Here is a 26,659-nt window from a genome sequence, read left to right on the forward strand (position 1 = left end):
CAGCATCGCTTGCTCCCAATGGCTGAGCAGGAGTGCCAGTAGGCAGGACGTTGCCCTCTCCATCAGACTTAAGACCTTGGTTGTCTGGGAAATCAGTTCCAAGCAGGTCCTGGCTTTGATCTGTCTCACTTGCTGGCTCATTCTTTTCCTGCAGGTGGCGGCGCTTCTGTCGGCACTTCAGTCATGGTTCTGCTACCGGCTCGTTGAGTAGGAGCCGGGATCCAGCTGCCTCTTCCCTGTAGTCCTCCCCATATGGCGACCAGCCAGTCGGGATGGGGTCTGTCATGGTGGCCACCAACATGATGGTCCTGCCCTGCTGACCAGCCAAGCAGGCCTTGTAATGGTCCCTGAGGATCAGAAGGGTGGTGAATGTTCACTGTCTGGTGTTCCCACTGGTGAGCTCTGCAGTGGACACCGAGGGGAAAGCAGGAAAAATGTCTGACAGACGTTTTGTCAGTCTTTGCAGAGAGGGCGGGTAGCGCGTTACGTCAGAAATATATTTCCTGATGTATTTTCATAGTCCTTGGGACAGATTTCAGGAATGAAGGAGCAAGTTCCCCGCATGTAGCGATATTCTCCTCTGTCACTTCAAAAACCCTAACAGATGAGTGCTTTGCCAGATTCTCCAGTAGAGCAGAAGCATTTGGAATGTCTGTGCCATAGGCCTCCACACGATCTGCAAGGTTTTTTAGAGCACCTCCCATTCCTTCAGGAGCTCCTTTCCCATGAGAGATCTCAGTGAAGTTCCATGTCACAGACTTGAACCCTTTCATAAAAGGCACTGTGGATGCTATGTACTAGAATGCTTCCTTATTACAATACAGAGATGTGGGTCCATTGGATAGGAAGTGGATATTTTTTGCCATGGGGTAGTTTGATGTTATGTCCTCCAAAACTGGCTGCAGATTTGCCCATGTAGCAACGGCGTCATACTATAGACTTCCCCACCAGTGTAGTACATCACCCCTGTATGGAGTGTGAGTTGCTGGTGGGATCCACCAAAGTGAGTGTTTTTGATTTCCTTCCTCCATTTGCAGGTGTAATTTTCGCTGTAATCAACATGGACTACAACATTGTGCTGGGATAAAGTTTCTTTCAGTTGCTTAATATGAGTGAACTGGTGCCAAATGTTGTATAAATGAGTAGAGACCCGAGGCAGTTCAGTCTTGGTTAGCTCTACAAGTTTTTCAATATTAGCTACTTTCTTCTCCAGGGTTGTGGTTTTGATGTCAATCTTAGTGTAAGTGCCATCCTGCACTGCAATGTGGAAACACAGAACCCAACCATTGGCATATATTTAGGGACTGTACAGATATAAGATAATATTGGATAGAAATACACAGAAACATTGAAAATATGCTTAATATAAGAATACCTTTTAAATTCACCACCTTTATTCTGGTATCACAGAATTTTTACCTGACAATGCAAAATATTTGTATCAGATATTAATTACAGGATGGAGAGACCAGACGCTGGGTCCTCCTTGATGAAATGTATCAGATGGAAAGATTAACATTCTCAATCCATCTTCAGATGAACAAGTTCACTATCTTAAGGTCTGAATGGATGTTCTGTGTTAACCAAACACAATATGTAAGAATATTTGATTGATAATTAGTAAAAGGAGAAGGATCACCTTTCACTAAGTATATATAACTTCTTTATGGTTAGGTATGTGAAAGTAACATAAATGTAAATGGTAAAGAGAAGGAATTTTGTAATTGATCCCAGACTGGATCTGTGACCTGGAGGTGCAATCAAGCTTTTGTAATCTTCTCAATGCTTCATAAATAATTTTTAAAAAAGGTAAAATGCACAAACTGCATTCTTTGATTTAATTTAATACAATTATAAAATTTTTCCCATAATTGGTCCAAAGCAAATGGTGCAAATTGTCTGTGTGTATGAAATAAATTATTACTCATAAACCAATGTGGCAGATTCTGTTCTACATTCACAAAATAATATTTGTGTTCGACTAAGTCCAGAACATTTGGAGAAAAACTAATTCACACACTTTAAATCATATTTTTCCTTACAGAAACAATTCAATGCATGAATGTGCTGATGCCAATGACAAGCCACAGTTACTGCTAATCAATAGTAACTCTAAACAGGTGAGTATTAAGCCTTCATTTAAAGGATCTGTTTTGTTCTGTTTTTTTTTTGTTTGTTTTCTGGAAGTTTGTTACAGATTTGTGGAGCATAGAAGCTGACTGCTGCTTCGCCGTGTTTGGTTCTATTTCTGGGGATGCAGAACAGACCAGAACCTGAGGGGTCTGGAAGGTTGAAACAACAACAGCAGATCTTTAATGTATTGTGGTGCTAAGCCGTTCAGAGATTTATAAACTAACAACAGTATTTTAAAGTCTATTCTCTGAGCTACAGGGAGCCGGTGGAAGGACTGGTGTGATGTGCTCTAACTTCCTGGTTTTAGTTAGAAAGCAAGCAGCAGTGTTCTGGATCAGCTGCAGCTGGAGGTTTGGTTTTTTATTTATTTATTTATTTTTTTTACCTGTAAAGACTCTGTTGCAGGAATCGACATGACTAAAGATAAACACATGAATGAGTTTCTCTAGGTCAGTGGTGCCCAAAGTCAGTCCTCAAGGACTGGCATCCTGCATGTTTTAGTTTTCTCTCTTGTGGTAGTAACAACCTTTTCAGCATGTCAATGTTCTTCTTAGGCCTTTTAATGAGCCATCATTGGATCCAGGTGTGTTAAACTAGGGAGAGAACTAAATCATGCAGGTTGCCGGCCCTCGAGGACTGACTTTGGGCACCACTACTCTAGATCTTGTCCTTTAATCCTGGAAATGTTCTTCAGGTGATAGAAGGCCAACTTTGTAACTGTCTTTATGTGGCTCCTGAAGGTTGAGGTCAGAGTCCATCACTACTCCCAGATTTCAGGCCTGACCATTGTTTTCTAGCTGTGTGTTAAACAAAAATAGAGTTGTGATCAAAACTTTTGGATTAAAAAAAATGTTTCAAACCAAAAAAATATTTCAATCAAATTGTAAGAATTGTTTTTCTTACAATTTGCAATTTAACAATTTAACGTGTTGCAATTGGTTAGCGCTGACTAAAGCAGATGACTCCCTGAGATCTCAGAACTCGGTCCCGAACTGCAGGGCTTCGTGACGGGACACAGAATGTGAATGGTAAGTAATCTTCACAAAATTACACCGTTTAGCAGCTACTAAAGTGTCCATCCTGTTTCAAAGAAGAAATCTTACACAACTTATGACGGCAGTCACATATTTTGTCTGCCGCGATCCCCGGTAGCATATTGTGCTAGCTAATGTTAGCACTAGGTCAATGGTACTTAACCTGGGTTCAATTGAACCCCGAGGGTTCGATGAGTCGGTCTCAGGGGTTCGGCGGAGCCTCTGCCGCGGAGGTAAAGACACAATTGTGTAAAGTCGTAATGATGCGCCCCGCTTTGCCATCACTTGCTGCAGAGGATCATGTTACATTGCTTAGCCAATCAGTGCTGCGGAGAAGCACTGATTGAAGGAGATCCACTCTCAGCATGGATTTGAAATTGTGTCTTGAATTACTTCAGCAAAGTTCACCATTTTTACCAAATTCTGTAGCTTTCGGTGTGCTTCTAAATATGCTCCTTAGTCACATCTTTTTGGGGTTGCTACTGCCTCATGTGCCGTGGGGGTGGTAACACAACTAATATAATTACATTACTAAATCAGAATACCGCAAAGTCTTTATTATTTATTATAAATTTTTCATTCTCTTAAGAATGTAGAGCTAATTAAATGATCTAAATAAGACCTTAAAGTGATTATAGTTTCTCTTGATGGTCAACCTGTTGAAACTGGCATATTTTAAATACCTTGGGTCGTTCCTGGACAGTCAGCTCAACTTTGCTGAAAACACTGACTATATATTTTTTGACGAACTGTTCTCAGAGACTCTACCTTTTAAGAAAACATAGTGATCTATGTGACTGTCGTCATAAACGGTATAATTTTGTGAAGATTACTTACCATTCACATTCTGTGACCCGTCACCGAACCCTGCAGTTCGGGACAGAGTTCTGAGATCTCAGGGAGTCATCCGCTTTAGTCAGCGCTAACCAATCGGAACACGTCTTGTCCTTAAGCCCCGCCCAGGATGTTCATGTGAGATTCACAAGCAAAATACTTGCGTTCAACCAAAAAACAGGAGCTTCAAAAAAAAAAAAACCTTAGAATCTCAACCAAAAACTTAGGCTAACTAAAAAATTCTGACATGCAAAAATAAGTGTCAAACAAAAATTAGCGATTTCAATTTTAAAAAAGTTTTTAAAGCAAAGTTTTTGTTTTTTTTAAAAAATAACTCTTACAATTTGATTGAAATATTTTTTTTTGTTTGAAACAATTTTTTTTTGAAAATCCAAAAGTTTTGTTCACAACTCTATGTTTTTGTTTGACATGATTTTTTTTTTTTTTGATTGATTGATTGATTGATTTGATTGAATACTACTTTTTTTGTTTGACATGATATTTTTCTTTGGTTGAATACTACTTTTTTGTTTGACGTGATTTTATTTTATTTATTTATTTTGACTGAATAATTGTGAAAGAAATCTAACTCCATACCCAGTCCTGTTCTTGGTGAGTCTGAAAGACACCCCCTACTCTGGGGTACGGGGGGAAGAAAGACACGACCGTTAGACCAGGGGACAAACGTAACAACAGGGGTGGGCGGGATGACGGGGAACATTATGGGATATTTACGAGATATTTACGTCAGTCACACTCAGAAACTCATCTACCAGCCTTGTACCGCGGGTGCGCTCCGCCACCCGTTTGTTAAGACCGGGATGTTATGACATTTATTGCGCGGTAAAGCTACACTTGCACTATAATCATCAACTACTCAGCCGCCCGCCATGTTCAGTCTACCCGCTTACCTGCAGCGCTCTTCCCGCCGTTCGCTTTGAACCAGCAGCTCCCGGAGGAGAAAGGCTGTCGTACTCCAGGCATCGTGCCAGTCATTTTAAGGATGCTTATTGGTCCCCCAAAAACGATGAAAACCCGGGCAATATTATCAATCAATAAAATCCCCACGGCCGAACTTCAAAATTGGACGTTATGCCGCTAAAACGTAGCTTTCATCAACAACTCAGAGGCGGAAGTGATAACTCCGCGCAACACTAATAATGTCCCGGCCGGAACACGGTGCGCTAAATGATAAAACATAATAAAATAATAACAATAAAACATGAAGCTTCGAGGCAGGTAAATTTTCCTCGAGGAATTTGAATAATCGAGGTACTCGAATCACTCGAGGAATCGTTTCAGCCCTAGACACAATACATAGCATTTATATGATGTAACAAGATGCATATAAGAGTGTGTCTAAAATCAATGCTATACGTTGGGCCTGCAGCTCTCATATGAACATCTAAAAGTGGTGCAATAAAAAATAATAATAAAAATAAAACATGTTTAGTTATTCACATATTTCTACTAATAAACTATGCAGAAGTGAAAATATAAATGTCTTCTCTCTGTCTTTTAACAATCTGTGATACATAATGTAAAAAAAACATTACAAGACAACTTCAGGTGTTGGGTAACATTTTTAAAACTTGTTTTTAATTAGTCATGCAGGTAAAAAAGCAAAGGGTCCTAATGGGCTTTCTACCGTTGTACCATTTCACCTGAAGATGGCGCCACATTCACGGCTAAAGAACCAAGCAAAATGCTGAGCAAACAACTTTATTTATTTTACTTGTTTCGAGTATTTACATCTGTTGTTTTACAAAAGGTAGAATGTGACTGGAGTCAGAGTGAACATTTTTATTACTTTTTTTTGTCAAAAGTACAACAGAGTCACCTTTTACCCCATCATCTTCTTCTTTTTTTACTTCACTCAACATTTTAATCACAGTGCAGGTGTCTGTTGTGACACAACAATGTGCTTTGTGAGTGTTGAGCTCAATTCAGGCAGTATTACGCTTTTAAGATATAAAAGACAACTAGGGAGGAATGCAAAGGAGAACACAGTAAGGCTGGATTTCTGTTTTCCTTCCTCAACCTCTTCAATTTATACAATTAGAACGTTTTCTGCAATTAGTGCAACCTGTAAAAATTATCAACATTGTTTTAATGAATTTAAAATGGTGAATTTGGGTTATGTGAAGAAAAACAAACTACTTATTTCACAGTTTAAAGAAACAAGAAAAGAACATTTCAAGATCAACTTTCTTTTTAAAATAAAATCATACAACTCGAGGGGAAAAAAATAATTTTAATAAGTCTCACTTTTACCTTGAAATAGTATTTCAAGGTAAAAATAACATTCAACTCAACTTTATTCTTGATATTAGAACTTCAGTTTTCTTAACATGTGAAATGTATTCTTTACAACCAAAAGGATATTTAAACTAATACTGAATAAAACAAGAATTCAGTTCCACAAGAAGGAAGCTGAGGCAGATTTGTTTCCCAATAAATGGAGGTGAAGGCAATTTATCTCACAAACAAATAAAATTAAATAAAATAAAAGAGTAACTTTTAATCCATCTTTTTAAAGTTTGTTTATGTAAACCTTACTTAGTCCTCTAAAAAGCTTTAATTATTGTTTATAACAGTGAGAAAATTTGTGATTTCTTCCATCTATCTCAACACAAACACATACTGGGCAGTAATAAATGTTTCGTGAATATCTGAATAATTTACAATATCCATAACTGTGGGTGTCGGGATAAAGATTGGACTTCATGAAATTAGTTGTATTTTCCTGAACTGTAAAAAAACATCTAATTTAAAATACTGGCAGCTGTATTTATACAGTCAACAGTAAAATTTACTGTTTTTGGCAATTGGAGACGTTTTTTGACAGTGTGCTTAAGACTTTTTCCCAATGGAAAAAGGGAAATTAATCATATAGACCCACAAATTACACTGAAATAATCTTTAAATACCTTTTAACAACAGGGGATTACATTTAGTCTTTAGAAAAGTTCGTTGCTCTTATTCTGTCTGTCCTTTTTATGTTTTTTGTTTCACAATTTACAGACAGATTTTTGTCTGCATGTGGCTTTTATTCCCCCTCAGATCTCCTCATCTGAAAGGCGTTGTCTGCTGGTGTTGTTGTTTTTCCACGCGGGATTCGGCGGGTACAGATATAATTTCATGCCTGTGCCCACCGTGATGACATGCAGGGCTGGAGCGCCGACTCATCGACGAAGTGCGTTTCTTCCCATCAACGCTCATTTTGGTCCACGCGGCGGTGAAACAGCTGCCTCCTCCACCTCGGTGGAGCCTCGTTGCAGGCAGCAGCCGAGGATGTGGAAGAATGGGTGCAGGGAGGGAGGGATGCTGAAGGAAGAGTGGCGGAGGGGTGTGTGGGCGGCTGAGGAAAATCTCGCAGCAACCTGCAGGGGTTTTTTCTCCAGGTGGTATCTAGGTTACCCTGTGTTGGTGCTTCGCTGTGTGTCAGCGGTGTGTCCCTGCTCTCGCTGGTCATGATGTGGCTGAGCACCGGCCTCCCACCCAGGCTGGCAGGACTTCAAAGGCTATACCAGTTCATCAAGCAGTGTCCCAATGCTGTGATGCTGCTCCGGGGGACCCGCTATGGGCTTGTTGCACATGGGGCACACGCAGCGCACCTCCAGCCATTTTACAAGACACCTGCAAAGAAGAAGAAACACATGTCAATAGAGAATAACATTAGCATTACAAGAAAATTGTTTTCAACCATAGATGATTGGATGGTTAATCATAAAACGGAACAATTTAGTCTGTGGTGGCAAAGTTGGGAAGACCAAGCTTGATAAAACTACTTTCTTATTGTAAATACACTTTATTATTATATTTTTATTTCATTTATTTATTTGTAATTCTTACTATTTATTTCCTTTTCTTTTAGAAATGGAGTTGTAACTAGGGATATCTGAAGTTTAGTATCGGTCGGTATCGATCCGATACAGAAAAAACAGTGGTGAATTGACTTAAAACGTGTCTTTTAAAAAATATAAAAAATAAACACAGACATAAATGTACTGAATTATAAATTTATTTAATAACTCTGCACCAGTACAGCACGCTTAAATAAACCAGTAGTTTGTTCAAACAGGTAAAGACAACACAACTTTAATTTGTTCAGCGAGTGCAATTAGGAATTCTAAATGTAATGTAAAATAAATTATAAAGTTGACTTCGCTCAGAGCTAAAAGTATAGAATTAGACTAAATAGATCCGCCCATATAGATTGGCGACATTGTCACTGATACACAATCTTTAATTTTTCAAGATTTAGTTGTCTCTCTATTTGAAATGTTTGTTTTATCATGATGCACTGGTCTACTTTTCTCTTCTTCTTTAGTATTGAAATTGGCCTTATGATATGTTTTGTGATCTACTTTTTGGAAATGTATTTAATTTAAGGAATCATATAAACGTCACCTATTATCAGTTTCTTTTTTATGTCGACTGGTAATAAGGCCAACTAAATGTTAAGTTTGAATGAGTATATCACTGGTAATCTGTTTTAATTTGGTACTGGTACCATAAGTAGTGAAACCTGGCCCTGGTTTCCATCCTGCATTTTTCTGCCTGAAAACAAAAGTGACATCTAGCTATATGGGCAATGCACAACATACCTTTAAAGAGAAGAGAAACAAACAAAACATAAGAGTCATGGATTAGTTAGCTGCTCTTAAGCAATCTTATTTAATTCCCAATCACACGATGTTAAAGCCTTAAAAACCCTTGTCTCTTGCTTCTGACCTCTGACCTCCCCAACAACCCAGACAGATTTAGCTTTAGCAAGTCGCGTGTGAGGTGGCGAGCAAGGACGAAGAAAGACTCCACTGTGCTTCTACTCACTTCCTGTGGAAGGCATGTTGGCATGGTAACACCCCCAGCTCGTCTTTCACTTTAAAGTCCTCCAGACACACGGCACACGTCTGCTGCAAGAGTCGCAGACGAAACAAAGTGAGAACTGACAGTCATTGCAAAACTACCCCCAAACACCAGGCAGAAATTAAACCTACCCCATGAAGATTTAATTTTTTCGGATCTCCTTTCAGCACCACCTGTAGAGGTAACAAACGCACACCTTGAAATGTGATGTGTGGGATTCGCCATGCTGCTAGTTTATACTTCCTGCCTTACCTCTCTGTATCCAAAGCGTTCACTCTGTGCTTGGTGGCGCAGCTTGCTGTCAACGAGGGGAAAAAAAAATTCAATCAATCAACTTTATTTGGCAGTTCAGAGTGCTTTAAATCATAAAATCACAAAAAATACAAACTCATGAAACACATAGTCAACAGTTGAAGCATAACATTTTGTCTAGTGGCGTTATTGCACATCAGAATGTTTATCAATATGCCTGGATTTAAAGGAAGCCAGTGTTTCGGCTGTTTTGCAGTTTTCAGGAAGTTTGTCCCAGATTCGTGGCACATAGAAGCTGATTCTCCATGTTTGGTTGTTTTGGATCTGAGAGTTGTGGAAAATTTCAAATTGGTAGAAAATATTCCAACAACAAGAATGTTTATGATTAATAAACAATATTGTAAGTTTTGCTTATAATATTGGCAGGGAATAAAAAAAGAAACTGTACTCTGAAGAAGTCTAATTTCTTTGTACCTTTGCATAGGATGACCCTTTTAAATCTTTTAAAGTTGGTCTTGATCAATAGTTCTCCAGGATTTTTGAAGGTCATTCAAAGTTTTTCTTCCATTGTCTAAAACCTGATCATGACATCATGTTGTGTCCATTATGCAATCCATCACTTTATGTTATAATGTTTTATTTAATTGTTATTATTTTGTAGAGATCAGTTTTTAGTCTGACATTTTTGTATATGGTTAATAAAGCTAAATTTTATTGCTAAATTATAAAACAGGTAAAATATCTATGCTAATCATATGTACTGTGTGTTTAAGAGATTAGTTTTATGTATTAGTCATGTTTTTACAGTAAATTTGTCACAAATTAATCTAAAATCTAGTAGAACAAGTGTAAAAATATATCACTGTTTTCCATATGTAAGAAATAAAATAAAAACAGAATCGTTATTTTCAATGAAACATTGTACAACAAAACTTGGGTGCAATTATCCAAATAAAACAATGTCACTTAAAAAAAATACTATAATTTCTTATATTGCACTTATCCCTTGATAAAAAAAAAATAAAGTCAAGTAAAAATTAAATAGGCATAAAAAAAACAGACGATGGCTGACGGATCTGAATCAAGCAGCTTATTTAGTTCCAGAGTTAAATTGTTAGTGTGTTATTAAAACCCTGACCGAAAGGAGCGCAGACGATCCAGCCAAATTTCCAGTACCGTAATTCCGGCACACTTTGCGCCATCTGAAAAATTCCAACGGTTTCTGACCCAGATACGTTGCGCTCTCCAGCCAATATCTGGTTATTACGGTAATTTCACCCCCGCCGTAGCAGGAAGTGTAATTAATTCGAGGGGCACGGTACATTGCGAAAATAACTTGCTAGGTATTTAAAGTTCCAGTTGTTATGGATAAATGGGCAAATATATTTACTCGCAGGACATTTAAAGAACTGCGTACAATTAAATTAAGCAAAATATATCCAGGCGAAGATTTGAAATTTAGGTCTTTTAAGCAGCTACAGTGAAATAGCTCCTCAGCAAACACTGCCTCGTATTATCAAGCACACATGAAGAGTCGTGGAGCGACGCCCAGAATGCAGCAGCAACAGTACACAGACACACAGCTAATGAGAACGTAAAGTCTTTGAATCACTGCTCCACCCCTAAAAAAAAACCAACAATGGAGAGCAGATCCTTATCGCTTGGCGAGCCTCCGCGGTTCAACTGGCTATTTTTGGCCTCCTGTTTTTGCAGAACTAAACTTAGACCCAAATATCCGTCACTGTCTGCAATTGGGGCCTGACATTATGACTGCAGCTCCAACCTCTGAGACTGGAAGCAAAGATAACGCCTACAAAATTCAAAACGTGAAAAATAAATGCAGATAATATAAAGTGAGAAAGCAGGAGTGAGGAAATGACAGTTATTAGTTGTTTTTCTAGCTTGGTTTATTGTTTACGCCGGCTGCCACTAACAGCGCTTCACATGAACAATGTGAGGATACACAGTTTAAATCCGCTGAGATTTCCCATGGGTGGAAAATGACGTGGAGAAAGAGAAAGGGGGACGGGGAGCGAAGATTTCACTGTTTCATCTGAAAAAGAAAATTAATTTGAAAGAACTGTTGGCAGACAATTTTAGTTGGCATGATTTTTAAAAGGCGGAGGTCGTTGTGTATTTCCTGTCACCTGGCGCCATTTTACAGCATAATCAAGTAACTACGACGTCTCAAAATATTTAACACTGCTTAAATATTTCTTGTCTGTCATCTCAGAAATGAGATTCAGTACTTGTGGAGTAAATATTTTGAGATTTTACTTTTCACAATTTTAATGATTGTGGCTTTAAAGAAAACCAAAAATTCTGTGTCTCAGAAACTTAGAATATCACATCAAAAATGTATGTTTTAAGCAAAAATATCATATGTGTATTTCTATGCATTCGATATTTGAATTACTGCATCTGTGCGGCGTGACATGGAGGTGATCAGCCTGTGGCGCTGCGTAGGTATAATGGAAACCCAGGTTGCTTTGATAGCTGCCTTGTTGGATCTGGTGTCTCTCATCTTCCTCTTGACAACAGCCCATTGATTTTCTGTGAGGTTAAAGGTAAGGGGAGTTTGCTGGCCAATCGATAACAGTGTCTCAAAACCGTGGTCACTTAACCAGCTTTTGGTTCCATTGGCAGTGTGATCAGGTGCCAAGTCCTGCTGGGAAATAAAATCAGCATCTCTGTATACAGCTTATCAGCAGAAGGAAGCATGGAGTGCTCTAGTGTTTCTTGGTAGATGCTGCATTGACTGAGGACTTCAGAAAACCCAGCGGGCCAGAACCAGCAGATGACATGGCGACCCAAACCATCACACACTATGGAATCGTCATGACTGGGATTTTATGTCTCTGAGCTCGTTCTAAAAAGTTAGGTACCATAATTTCCCAATTCAACACTTGTACAGCTTTTCCTAACAAGTTTTCCTTCCACTTAACTTTCCATTATTATGCTTAAGAACAGCATGGTGAATAGCCAGCTTTTTAAGATTTCCCCCTTGTGGTTAGCCCTCCTTCCACTTAACTCTGTTGATAATATGTTTGTGTTAAAAAAGAATTTGTTTTCATTTCTTTTTGTTAATTTTTCTGAATTTTCAGTTTTCATTATCTTTAGGCTTTAATTGTCAAAATTCACATCTAAAATTTTTGAGTTTGCATGTAAAAAATCTTTAAATGAGTTTCACTTTTTGGATTTAATTAGTTAAATAATTAAACTTTTTGATAATATTCTAATTAACTGAGATGCAGGTTTGGTCTCCAGATTATTTTAAATACTTTAACTTTGCTGTGTACAAATTGTGCCATTTTAGAGCCTGAGTCAACTTCTCACATGAAGTAAATATGAGAAGTAAAAATAACTCCTACTAAAAACCCAAAGCATAATTTCACATCTCCCTGCTGAGTTTGCTGGTCCTTAACGCCAGAAACGAGGCTCAGCAGCCTCAAACAGTTTCATAATCTACAAATATCTCTGTAGTTTTCACTGCTTAGCTTTGTCTGTCAGCTTTCAGAGGCTGATTTAACACTTTCTGCCGTTCAGTGTTGAGTCCTTGCAGTTTGTTTTCAGATGACTCACCCTCTTTTCAGTCCAGCCTGCTTCAGCTCTCTGATGTGAACCCTTCACATCAGAACCGCTCCCCGACCACACTTTAACTCGGCCTCGATTCGCAGTGGAAACAAAGTCAGCTTCTCGACATCGAGGCAGAGCGCAGAAGGACGTTCATCTCAGTCTCTTAACAATTTCAACGGCGAGCGTTTGTTGTGCTGCGAGGATGAGCGGTTCACGGCCAGAGTTTTTCTTTTCTTTCCTGAGAATCCGCTGCCTCTGTTTCTACCCTCACACTGACCTCCAGCATGACCTTTCTGCTGTTTGATTGAATTTCCTAAAACTCTTCACGCTGTTTTTGTCTTCTGTGAAGCAGGAAACTTTCTAAACCACTTCAACTGCGACATACAAAGAAGACTTGCTTCGTGTTTTTAAGGCTTCTCTGGCAGAAAACTTGACATCTTTTTGAATGTGTTGCAGATTATTATTCATTTATTATTATTTAATTCACCATCTTTTTGAAATATAAATGCATGTAATCAAAAACAAAGAACAACTGGAGCAGGTGAAGGTGTTGGCTGTTGGTTGCAGTCAGAAATTTTGCATTTTCATCCTTTTGCAACACTGAAAAAACACAACATTTTACCAAGGATTCCTGCTCTACTTTCTAGTAGAAATATCGCAGTACACTTGAAATAAGATAATAACTTGCAAGTAACTTTTCAGCAAGAATTAAGAGTCAATATTTCCTTAATTTTGATGAAAAAGTACTAGTTACAATAGCAGATAATTTCACTTATTAAAAGTGAAATAATCTGCCATACTCATCAATATTAAGAAAATGTTGATTAACCTTCTAATTCTTACAAAAGAGTTGATTGTAATTTATTGTCTTACTTCAAGTGTACTAAAATATATCAGACCAAAAATACTTGATAAGATTTTGTGTTTTTGTACTGAAGTTAAGAAGGAAAAATAATTTAATTTCAGGAGAATTTTGTGGAAAGACTTTGACTAGAAAAACCTGCAGAACAGCAGCTCCTGCTCTTCACAACCCAGCATGTTTTGTTCCTCATGTGTTTTAACAGGATTTTATGTAACACACCAACGAAATGTAGGTCAATCTTTTTAAATGGCAGGAAAAGCATAGATGGTTTTCCAAATTTCTACTCAATAAATATCTGAAAAGTGTGACGTACCTTCATTTTCACCCTCTTTGAGTCAATTTGCTGAAAGATTTTTGCGGTGGAGACTCAATTTTTTAAATCATTTTCTACTTCAGAACATAGTTGAAGCTTGGTCAGGTTTCAGTTGAAGGTTGCCCGGTGTTTAGCTCCATCCATCTTCCTGTCAACTCTGATCTGATCTTATGTACATAATGGAAGCAAAACGGGATGCAGCTGGACACAGCATTTTTGAAGGTTTCTGACTAAGCCTGTCACAATAAGCAATAAATCACTTAATCACAAGATAAATTAAAACAAGCTTGATACTTTCCATTAGCTTGATTGTTTTTATTGTCTCTCTTTCTACAAACAACTGGATGACGAAAGGCTTCAATCTGCTCTTTTTCAAAGGACAATTTTGTTTAGAGTGATTTCAGTATCCATTTTATTTGTTGTTTTGGTTGTTTTATTTATTTTGGATTTTTAAAATGTCTTAAAGTCCCAGTGTTAAATGTTCATTAGAAATTGAAGTTTATTCATCTTTGAAAGGATGTACTTGCCGTTGTTTTTATGTTACTTAAAAATGGTCCCAAATCAACAATATTATTATTTATTGCAATGACTTCCAAGACAATTTGTTGTTCAGCAAAATTTGTTATTATCACAGGTCTACTTTTGACAAAATCCTCCAAGTTTTCACATGTGACTCCAGTCTTGATGCAACAGCACTGGCCGCTGGTTTATTTTAGTAAAATAAAACAGAGACCATTAACTAAAATGTAGGAAATTTTAAGTGGTGGCTAAACCAGGCCTGTGAAAATTCTTGATTTTAAAAAGCCAAGATTGCATTTTGTTCTCTTTTGATTTTACATCTTGAAAGGTGATTTATAACAAAAAATAGTTTAACTTTGAAGAAAAAACACAAAAAATTGATTTCCAAGGTTGAAACTTCACCAGTTTAAGAAATAAGATCAGATTCAAGTACAAATACTAACTTCTGAGTCGTATTTCGTTCTTTTGTCTGAAAAGTTGAAATTGTTTTTATTCCTTAAACTGGGAACAATAAAAGTCTGTAAAAGGCAGACAAAGAGAGCCTTTGACTCTTCACTCTTTGAAGTAAAAAATAAATAAAACCAAACATCACAAACTCACACCCAGGATTGCCAGAGACACTGGTTGAGAGAGCAAAAAACCTTGAATGAGATGATTCACCTGCTCTATAAATAAATTCACAATCACACTTTTAAGAAAGATTGCAATCGTCTAGTTAATGCAGCTGAAGGAAGTGACTCAGTGACTGTGACTCATGGACGAGAACTTCGAGGAAAACAGAAGCGATGTGAGCGTTTAACAACACATCCAGGGGTCAAAGGTCTGTCGGACAACAAATCCGTTCAAAGATGATACCTTATGATTTCTACCAGATACTGACCGGGGTAAACCAAAACTAAAAATGCAACAACAAGGCAAACAATCCAGATGCTCTTCAGTAATGGTTTACTTTTTAAATTATTCATTAAAATCAGATTTAAGATCAAATTAAATTACATTTAAAGGGACCTATTATGTAGAAATTCATATTTTGTATGTTTTTCTTCTTCCTTTTGAGTCTCTGATGCTTCTAAAAACAGCCAAAAGACACTCAGCTGTTTTTTTTAGCAATAGGTTGATGTTTTTTGGTGTCTGGGAAATGAAACATTTCAAAAACCTCGACGGGCTAGCAAAGCGGAGCTCCAGCACATTTAATCAGCTGGTTTTACTGCTGTACAATGGCTGCTGGAAAAGACAAGAGTAATGTTGTTGACTTAATATTCAGAAACCACTTGCTGCATTCTGGTTGGTTGTGCAGGAGGCACAACTTCTGCTAATCAAAGATGTGTGATTGTATAATTGTGCATGCGTTTGCTGCCATTTTCACATGCGAGTGTAAACGTGGAGTTGGGGGCGTGGCCAACCAAAACCTATTTAGATTTAAAGTGACAAGACGCCCCAAAACATCCATCCATTTTCTTTACACCCTTGTCCCTCAGTGGGATCGGGAGGGGTGCTGGTGCCTATCTCTGGCTAATGTTCTGGGCGAGAGGCGGGGTCACCCTGGACAGGTCGCCAGTCTGTCGCAGGGCAACACAGAGACAAACAGCCATGCAGACAGACACTCTCACACCTAGGGGCAATTTGGAGAGGCCAATTAACCTGACATGTTTTTGGACTGTGGGAAGAAACCAGAGTACCCGGAGAAAACCCACGCATGCACTCCATGCAGAAGGGCCGGGGCTGGGAATTGAACCCAGAACCTTCTTGCTGCAAGGCAACAGCTCTACCAACTGTGCCACTGTGCAGCCCCGCCCCAAAACATCTCTTTCTGAAAGGATCTCAGAATAGACTGAGAAGATTAAAATCTCATTATCCAAGAATGATTTTCTGGAGAAAAAATTTTCAAGGAATGTTCTCTTAGTATAATAGGTCCCCTTTAAATGTCTTGATTAAATGTATTTCTTACTTCATGAATTTCAAGAGCCTCATCTCTTGGTTAATAAGGACGTGATGTAACTCCGTTACCGGAAGAGCGATGAATGGAGAGCATCCGCCTCATGTCACTCAGCCCGGACAGGACTTTTGTCCTTTCTGCTTCCAGATGACACATGTCTAAATCCCTTGAAAAGGATTTCATTATCCGCCGGTCTAAAAATATCCCTCTGCAACACCAAACGCCAGGCAATTTGCTAAATACGGAGCCGTCTAGGCAAATCCCTCCCACAGGTGTTGGTGTTTCCTGGTGAGCTTTTGTGTGCCGCCTGTGTGACGGTTGTGTGCGCGCCCACTGTGTGCTATTCAGGCGACAGTTATTCTGAGCTCATCGCTGTCCTCACACATTGTGGCCAGCGGCTTCCTGTTGCCTCACATCCCGTCCTTTGGACACATACGTCTCCGGGTCTCATCGGGGAGTTCACAGTCAACAGCAGGAGAGGTCACCATGTTCTCCTTTGTTTCCCTCCCCTCCCTCACCGCGTTTCTCGCCTTCACACACACACACATACACACACACACACACGCACACACACACGCACACACACACACACACACACGCACACACAATGTCTCTCTGTTAGCAGATTTAAAAAAAGGGACGGATCTGTCAGGCTGTTGATCTCCTGACTCTTCCATCACCAACTCCTCTTGTTTTCTAGAAAATGACTCAATAACCTTTGGCTGAATTGTGATGAAATTGTCACATTTGTTTCTCACATGTCATTAAACGTAATGACTCTGGCATTTTATTTAGTGTTTTGAAGTTACATTGTTATCAATTCATCCACTGTCTACTCCTGCTTATTCCTGTAAGGTCACATGTGGGGCTGGTGCCAATCTCCTGCATGCTGTGAGGGCTCACAGACAGAAACAACCATGTCTGCACCGACACACACCTAGAGGAAGTTTTAGATGTAGTTTTAGATTTACTGATAACCTATGAGTGTGTTTTTGAACTGTGGAGGAAGCTGGAGTACCTGAAGGGAAGCAGAAAAGAGGAAACCAGGAGCTTCCAGCTGCAAGGTAGCAGTACTACTGGCCATAACACAACACACTGTTCCTGTTAATTGGCGTGTTAGGATTGGAAACAATGACATTATATTTGAAAAAACAAAAACTGGAGGTCGTACACCTTGACGTTTCTCATATTGGTCACATGTCAATCAGAAATGTCTCTATAGTTTATTGGGATTTGGCTGTTGGAGTCATTGATCCGAGTCTTTTTACTGATTAATTTTGACAGTTCTTCATTGGAAAATAGCTCAAGTTCAGTCAGACTGCTTCTATGAGATTTAATTTTAAGTCCTACCATGCATCTTAAATCTTCTGCAGCCTTTAGTTTGCTTTGCATTTACCTCATTCTGCCTTCCCATTAACCCTCCACTGCCTTCAATCCCCATGTTGAACGTGGCAGAGGCACACAAAGTGTAAGTAAAAAATGTCTATTAGATTAGCCACTTTAATAGCTTTTGATAAATCTAAAAAATATACAAATTGTTTTTAAATCCATGTCATTTTTCTGTTAAAATAAACATGCAAGCAGCTAATTTAGCTTGACTTTCAGATACAAAACAATATTAATATTATTGCTCATTGTTTTTTGAGTGGTTGTATTTGATCGGTTAAATCACATATTTCTCTTACCTGATGAAATAGCAGCAGAAGATGAGGCTCAAGATGAAGACGAAGATGCCTGTCCCGAAGATGACCATGTAGATGTTGAGGGGCAGGTCCTGGAAGGTGATGGGCGGCATGGTGCACGACTTGTTAGAGTAAACCACTCCCAGACCACAGAAGCACCCTAAGCAAGGACAGAGAGAGGAGTAACAGAATTATTTACATATAGGTAAAAGATGACCTGTTATGCTTCCTTGAACAGGTTAGGATCGGTCTATGCAAAACATGCTCATTACATTTTTTGCATAAAATCATTCTTAGGTAATGAGATGTTCTGTCTATTCTGAGCTCCTGTCAGAATGAACTGTTTTAGGGGCTCTTGTCACTTTAAATCAAAAAAGCTAAAAACATTTACACTCACACGTGAAAATGGATGAAAACAGATTATATAACAGTAGATATTTGAAAAGCAGAAGTAGAGCCTCCTGCACAACCTACAAGAATGCAGCAGGTGGTTTCCGAATGATACGTCAACAACCAAAAAACTTGTCTTTTCAAGCAGCCATTGTACAGCGCAGACAGCGGTAAAACCAGCTGACCAAAGATGCTGGAGCTCCACTTTGGTGACCCGTCAAACGTGACTTAGAAATTGGGAGTTTTTTTGAAACGGCTTATTTTTCAGACACCAAAAAACAATAACCTATTGCCAAAAAACAGCTGAATGTCTTTTAAAGCTCTTTAAATGTTTTTAGAAGCCGTACAGATTCTAATGGAAGAAGAAAAACGTACAAAATGTGAATTTTTGCAACCCTGTTTATCCCAGTCAGTATCTGGTGACAGGGCTTGACTGGGGTTGCTAGGCAACGGCAGAGGGCCAGTTAATTGTGACACAACAATCGGGATTTTAAAACAACTCATTTTCCAGATAACAAAAAAACATTAAGTTATTACCAAAAACAAAAAGGCTGTGTGGTTTTTCTCAGCACTTGTTTTTAGAAGCAGTTGAGATCCAAATGGAAGTAAAAAAACACGCTTAAAGTAAATTTTGTATAATAGGTCCCCCTTTAAAGAAGAATGTGCCTGAAAAAAAAACTGAATGCAAAGAATGTCCATAACAGACTTTGTTGTTTGAAATATAACTAACCACATGTGTTTAATTACAATGTTTCTCTGTCCAGACACCAAAAACATACGGTCAGAGCAGCATTTAAACTATTCTAAAAATGTCATAATTCATTTCTCATTCTTTGTTTTCATTCCTAGGAGCCATACTTTCCTTTCTTTTTTTCTTTCTTTTTTGTATTTGTGGTTTTATTATTGTTTGAAAAAGTTTTGCCATGTTCTGTTTTTGGTTTGTGACATTAGGGTTTTGCCACATCAGTTCGTTCCTTTGTGTTTAATTTCTTATTTTAATATTATTACTTCTTGTGGTCCTTTGTGCATTTTTGCTTTATTCACTTATGTTCCTCTGTTTCCCTGCTTTCATTCTGCCACAGCTGTTCCTCATCACCTCCAGTTAGCTCCTTCATTGTTCTGCTCCCCTGCCTCCGTATTTAAGCTTCTGGTTTTTGATTGTTCCTTACTGGATTCCTCAGTTACTCTGCCTCCGCTCTTCCTGCGATTCTCGCGGAAGTTCTTCTGTTATTTATTGTTTAAATCAGGGTTTCCCCCAGAAAAATTGCTAATCCCGCAAAGACTGAATGTGACATTTCCTCTTGTCAAATTCACTTAGGATTTTTATTTGGACTTTTGCTGCTTCTTCGCTCATTTTTGTCAAGAACCTGGACATTTTCAGAGGAATGTTTATTTTTTTTACGCCTTTTGAACCTGACCTATGATTCATTCAAAGCTCTACTAAACTCCAGGAATAAAACACTGTTATGTCAACCTACATGATATTGACAAAAGGATTGGGTTGTCCCTCCAAATCATTAAATTCAGGTATTTCAACCACCTCAGTCACAACAGAAGTATAATTTAATCGGAAATTCTGACTTCCCAGTTTCTAAAAATCAACTGGAATGCCCTCCAAAGTCAGATTTCCCATTAGAAAGCTGGGAGAGGTTTGTAAAGTACACAAAAATTTTACTCAAGTATTTACTCAACTACTTCAACTAATCTTTACTCAAGTAAAAGTAAAAAGTAGCCATCCAAGAAATTACTCAAGTAAGAGTGAGTAAAAGATTTACTCAAGTACTCAGTAACTGATCAAATGATCAATAATTTAATATTTTTTAAATGACATAATCAGATGGACAAAAACATAAAATTAAGTGGAAATTTTGATATTTTAAGGATGAAAATGACAATAATTCATATAAGTAATAAAAAAAATGGTAACACTTTATTTGAAGGGGGGTGAATAAGACTGTCATGACACTTTCATAAACATGTCATAACACCTGTCATGAACATGAATAAGCCTTCATGAATATTTATGACTGTTGTCATGAAGCGTCATTCGGTAAATTATGACACTTTTAATACAAAGTTGACATTATTCAAAATGTCTTTGTTATGACAACTTGACATTAACCAAGAAATCATTACTGATATAAATTTGTTATAAAAGTATTACTGATTGCACTTTAAAAATTAGTTAACTTTATGTTATTAAAGGTAAAGTTTAAACAGTAATGATTTCCTGGTTAATGTCAAGTTGTCATAACAAAGACATTTTGAATAATGTCAACTTTGTATTAAAAGTGTCATAATTTACCGAATGACGCTTTATGACAACAGTCATAAATATTCATGAAGGCTTATTCATGTTCATGACAGGTGTTATGACATGTTTATGAAAGTGTCATGACAGTCTTATTCAACCCCCTTCAAATAAAGTGTTACCAAAAAAATAATAAAATCAGGCAAAAGAAAATTTGTCCGAGTCAGTGTCTTTCAATAAAAATTTTATGAAACTTTAAAAAAAAACTGCAGGTTTGTGTCTAGTGAATTTTTAGCTAAAATGTGTTTGTTTTTCAGTCAGTGGGTAAAAAAATCCAGAAATTTTACTCAAGTAAGAACAGCGATACTTCATAATAAAATTACTGAATTAAAGGTTAAAAAAAAATACAGCATAGCAAAAATACTACTAAAAGTACATTTTTTCAAAAAGATAACTTAAGTAAATATAACTGAGTAAATGTATCTAGTTACTATCAAACTCTGGCAACTATAACCTGAACAAATCAAAAGTGAAGACAATGAAATATTAAAAAGACATTTATAAGAATTAATGCAACCAATGAGTAAGGGCGCTGCCATGTTGAAATCCTGACTTTTTAACTAGAACGCTGTTACTTTATGACTTCCCAGGTACCCGAATGCATCACAACATCCATTTTCTAGGGATGCCCTCTGCTTCTACAAACATTTGTGAAAGAATGGGTCACTCTCAAACGTTCAATTAATCCAGAAAGTACAGAAAGGAAGTTTCTGATTTTAAAGGGACAAAGCTGTATGAGTGCTTGCACTTGAAAATTAACAAGCAGTGCACTTACCCTGAGAACAACCTCAAGTTTTCATAAGAGAGGAAAGGGGGAGGATAAACAAACACAGAGAAAAAGGCAGCAAATTAAACAGTGAAGAACTACAGCAGTCGGTATCTGCATGAGGCTGATTTTAGGGTCACGTTAACCCAGTGAGAGATAATGAGTCAGAGGCCGCTGAAATAAGTTTCCTTTGATTAGACTGAAGGCTGAGAAACTCTCCGGCTTTTCCGTCAACACATACAGCAGCTAATGCGTCTTATTAGCTCACCTTGCCTGAGAGGTAAGGCAGTAATCAGTGAAATCAGTCTGTGGCGTCTTATAAGAGATCTCCAGACTCCTGCTCCTAAAAACTGTCTCACAAGAGGCGTCCTCTGAGGTCGCTCCTGTCCACAGTAACACCTTTACACAACGATTCTTTATTATGACAAACTGTTCTTTTTACATCAAAACTGTCAGTCTAATTTCCCTTCGGGGTTATTACGGTTTTATGTAATTCGGTTTAATAAGGACTTTTGCCTGAAAGAAAGAAACGGCAAACTGCGTCTCCTCTGTAAGTGTGAATGCGGTCTCAGTTTTTATTTATTTTGATGGATGATGGAGAAGGAAGGCATGCAGACGGATAGGTGGATGCAGGATGGAGGAGGAAACTGTGTGACTACACAGTCATTTACATACAAATCAGGTCTACAGCAAACACTGAAAGTCAGATACACAAACAAAAAATCTACAGTAAAACAAGATGTGTTTGTAAGCACATCAATGTTAGTTACTTCCTCCTGAAATCGGAGTATAAATTACAACGCTCTGTTGAGGAAAAGACTGCAAATAATAAAAAAACACAAATCCAAGCGAATGAAACCTGGAACCAATTAGAGCAGGGAGAAATAAACATGTTTCATTTTGGCTGGGATTAAGGCAGCAAGATATTAGACGTACTTGCAACATGACATAATGTTGGCGAATGTTTTGCTTGGGGTGCAGACACAAGCCTCAGTGAGAAATCAGTCCAGCTACTGGAAAAATATAAAATCTGGGGTCTGAAATAATTAATTAGATGAGCTGATTAATGAAATAATCACCAGCTAATCTAGTAATCGATTGATCAGAGTATACAGACTGCGGTTTGCTGAAAGAACAACACAGTCAGAGCAGTGATTAAAACAAAACAGTACAAAAAATACTTAAATAATAATAATAAAACCCTCTGTATTTAAATATGTTCTACCTAGAACTCCTCAAGCAATAGCTTTGTTCAAATTAAAATTAAAACACCTTTTCCTGTCTTGGGCCTTTGTTTGATATCTAATTATTATTATAAGTCAAAAATAAATCAACGGTGTATTGATGTTCAGTCAAGCAGAAAGGTCTGAGCTTTTTCACGTGTTGATGCAGGAAGTATTTGTTTTAGCTGTTTATGCATCCTTTAAATCCCATCCTTTTCCAAACTGCACAGCCTCCATCCACACATCTCTACTCTGGCTTTTAAAAAACAAAGTTAAATAATGAGAAACACATGGTTCATTGTAAAATATCAGCTGCTTTAAGACAGTTCTGCTCGGGGAATATCCCTGAGGATATGACCTCAGCATCCCCACCCCAGGCTGGATGCACACGAGGATGTGAACATGCAAACAAACAGACGCGTCGACCTCGTTTTCTTCCATCACTCAGTCGATCTTTGGGCCTCACACAGAACATCTGAAGACACAGAGGCACACAAACGCCGAAGGACGGACTGAAGGATTTTGTGGCTCTTGTATTCATGTCAGTGCACAGATGAGGCCAGAAATCAGCTCTGAAGCTGCTGCAGACTCACACGCCAAATGTAGGTCATATTAGCAAAAGCTTTCATGCATCTTCATCAGGCAGTGGCTAACAGTGCAGGCAGATTTCTTTTGTTTGTTTTCTACCTCTGCATGTGTGGATATCAGACAGCTATGTGTAATATTTTGCTCTGGGTGGAGCCTTGCATGACCACTGACCTATATAACGGCTCTCTCATGAGGCGGCTCGTTGCCATGGCGCCGAGAGTAGCAGATGCAGAGCCAGGACGAAGGCTCTCGCGAGGGAAAGTTCTCATTTTGAGGACAAAGAAAATCTGTGTGAGACAGATTCCTGTGCTGTCATTTTTTATTATTTTTTTTAAGGGAGACTGGGAAGGTCCCTCTGTGATTTGGCGGAGCTGCAAAACACCTCAACGGAGGATGTTTCCCTGAGACGAGATGCCGGTGGGGGTTTGTCCTACATACGCCGATTTCACACAAAGCTGCCTCTGCTGCTGCCTGCGCTGAAGACAGAACTCCACATCAAATATTCAGCATTTCATACGAGAGGAAAAAAATGCAAGCCAGTTCCTGCTGGTCTACAGGAGAAAGTCGAACTGGTCTACCAAATAAATTCAAACGACAACACGTGTGATAAATAAGTAGCAGGAGATAGTTGATAACATGGACAGGTTAAAGTTTATCAATGGAGATGAAGTTTTAAAGTGATACAGGTTCAACAGGGCTAAATCAATTCCTTCTAAATTGGAGAATTATTTATGGCAAAATCATATGCTACCTTAAGTTGTTATAAAAACTATGTTATAACAAATATGACTTAAAAGAAATTTGAATTTGTAATTTAGCGCCTTGCAATTGGCCTCCGTCTCTTTAAGAAGTCCCTGCTCTTTCTGACACTCACCTCATCACAACAATCCTTCTCCATTGTGCCGTTTACAGCACTCTTAGGAGCGTTGGACTCAGAAGAAGCTCCTGTGATGAGCTCAGCAGATGTGCAGTTCCACCATGTGTTTGCTAATTGCTGCTGGCTAGTCTGAAGGAGCTGAGTGAGGGAGTCACAGGGGAGGCGTGCTCTGTGGGGGCGGAAGCTCGGCTGGAGACTGCAGCTCCGAAAAGGAGCTTTGTGTGAACAGGAGGCACCTTGATTCCCCCAAGCGTTTAGGCACCCCACGCTGGTTTCCATGGGAGATTGGAGGATTCCTCAAACATGCCTGAAAGAATCAAAGGAACACTCCTGGTACGTTTTTAATGTGGGAATAATATAATAACATGATGTAAAAGTAATTTTTATGTCACAGAGTGCTGCCTTTTCCATGCAAGTCCTCCTTGTTGCTGCAGTTTCCAGCCGAGCTTCCACCTCACAGAGCCTCCCTTCCCCCACTCGGCTCCTCCAGACTAGCGGCAGCAGCAATTAGAAAACACCTGGTGGAACTGGAAATCTACTGAGTTTATCATAGGAACTACTTTTCAGTCTAAAACTCCTGGTGTAAACAGCATCATGGCGGAGCATTGTTGTGATGATGTGCTGAAGGGAGACTATCGGAAGGAGCAGGAGCTTCTTAAAGGGACAGAGGCCCAATTTTAAGGCGTCAAATTTTTTGTATGTACAGCATTTTTACAACAACTGACGTTAACATAGCTACTTAATTGTGCTATAAAATGGCTCTATGAGCCTGAAAAAAAAAAAACATAACAATGCCCCTTTAATTATGTGAAAAACTGAAACCTCCTCATACCTGGATGCATAGAGTTCAGCTCTAACTTCCTGATACTGCTTCATTTTTCCAGCAGAGTGTCCCTGCGTGTGCTGCTCTCTGTGTTTGCGGGTGTGCTATGAATAGCAGGGGAGTTGAGCCACACAAAGGGGGAATTGTCTTTTGTCTCAGCACCAACCAACAATCCCCAGACAAGGCTGCTGCATTGAAACATGCAAAGCTAACGGGAAAAGACCTCCAATCCATCATCTCGACGAGCTCTAGCTGTCACAGTGGGGCACCAAAACATTTGCTGCAACAAACAGAGCCGAAATTAGAAGTTCTGCAAACTTTGTCACCACTCAGACACGCAGAGTGCCGCAAGCCCAGTGGTGAAAGTGATAGGTTATAGTTAGAGCGAGTCAGTGTTAACAAGATTACCCTGAGATGTTGCAAAGAGAGCACAAAGACGGGCTTTGTGTGGATCCCCGCTGGAACAGCAGGGGATGAAAATAAAGGATCACATTGATTAAAGAGTTCTGTATCCTGCAAATCAATGCAAACATTAATTAAATTCATAGCAAAAATGTAATGAAAGTGACCTGATTTTGGAACAATGAACCATTTACTACATGATGGGACAGCACACAACTTACCATTTTATGATGTTTTTCTAATTAAAAAATCATTATAAATGCTGTATAATCATACATGCAAATACATTTTATTTGCATACATGGGGCACAGAAATATTTACAGTTTTATAATAATTAATTACTAGACTGCCTAATTAAATTGGAAACATCCCCAATGATCTAGGTCATAATAAATGTTGATTAAGTCAAATTAGGTCATATTTATACAATGAAATACCGCCTAGCAGTGTGTCTCTGGATGTAAATAACAGTCTACTCATCACAATAAAGGCCAAGACAGACAACGGTGTAAATATAAACGAACACTCACCGTTACACCACTGAAACGGGTGCATCAATGCACCAGAGGGAGTCCTTGCCGCCGGGTTCGTGTTTACCAACAAGCCGCAGACGCCTGTGCGGATGAAAGCGCCCAGAAGGCCGGATGACAGCGGACCAGCTGGGTGAAAGGTGAACCAGACAATAGCACCTGATGAGGGGTCCTCAGAGGTGGGAAAAAACGCGTTTCTTTTTACCAAATCCCGAAGCTTTGATGTGTCACATTGCTTGCGCGGATCTTCTCTGAAGAGTCAAGAAAAGCAGAAACGCTGAAGTGTTTTTATATATATTATTATTATTTCTTCATTTCTTTCTGGCTGCTGTGACTCGGTTTTTATTAACAGGCGGCATGGCAGTGACCCAGTGGCGGCGGCAGCATCGATATGAGACGGGAAACTGGAGCGCTGGCTCTGTGCTTTTTGCTCCCGCCCCGACAGACGCCGCCGACGGGCGGGGAGTCCAATCCGCAGCCCGCCTGTCGGCGCGTTGTTGTGACGGGTGGACTGGGCTGGCTTTCAGAGGCAAATCAGCTAAAACAGGGGCCTCAGGGCACCAGAGGGTCCCCCTGGAATAATATCTCCAATTTTAAATGTTCTTTATGTTTAATTAAATCAGAGGTGGGTAGAGTAGCCAAAAATAGAACTCAAGCAAGAGTAGCACTGCTTCAACATATTTCTACTCAAGTAAAAGTAAAACATAGCTTTTTAATTAATAATAATAATAATAA

The 26,659-nt window shown here is 38.8% G+C and overlaps 1 protein-coding gene and 1 pseudogene across 3 annotated transcripts; both read right to left on the bottom strand.

Moving 5' to 3' along the window:
* Positions 1 to 435: 435 nt before the first annotated feature.
* Positions 436 to 4,985, bottom strand: LOC148157658 (uncharacterized; annotated as a pseudogene).
* Positions 4,986 to 5,707: 722 nt separating this feature from the next.
* On the bottom strand, positions 5,708 to 26,391 carry rnf122 (ring finger protein 122). 3 transcript variants are annotated; one of them, XM_088008785.1, is made up of 7 exons: positions 25,400 to 25,869; positions 25,001 to 25,271; positions 18,017 to 18,173; positions 9,126 to 9,171; positions 9,005 to 9,046; positions 8,838 to 8,920; positions 5,708 to 7,640 (listed from the first exon to the last, which is right to left on the bottom strand). In XM_088008785.1, exons 2-7 carry the CDS (start codon positions 25,008 to 25,010, stop codon positions 7,526 to 7,528), a joined length of 453 nt encoding a protein of 150 aa, XP_087864911.1. In that variant the 5' UTR covers positions 25,011 to 25,271; positions 25,400 to 25,869; the 3' UTR covers positions 5,708 to 7,525. The 3 variants fall into 3 exon arrangements, with proteins under 3 accessions (XP_087864911.1, XP_014854038.1, XP_014854037.1); XM_014998552.2 differs by lacking the exons at positions 25,001 to 25,271; positions 25,400 to 25,869 and adding an exon at positions 25,925 to 26,391 and having other exon boundaries at positions 8,838 to 8,917; XM_014998551.2 differs by lacking the exons at positions 25,001 to 25,271; positions 25,400 to 25,869 and adding an exon at positions 25,925 to 26,389.
* Positions 26,392 to 26,659: the final 268 nt, after the last annotated feature.

The sequence above is a fragment of the Poecilia mexicana genome, unplaced genomic scaffold (assembly GCF_051168715.1).
Source record: "Poecilia mexicana isolate PSO_F unplaced genomic scaffold, ASM5116871v1 scaffold_9, whole genome shotgun sequence".
Classification (NCBI taxonomy): Eukaryota; Metazoa; Chordata; class Actinopteri; order Cyprinodontiformes; family Poeciliidae; genus Poecilia; species Poecilia mexicana.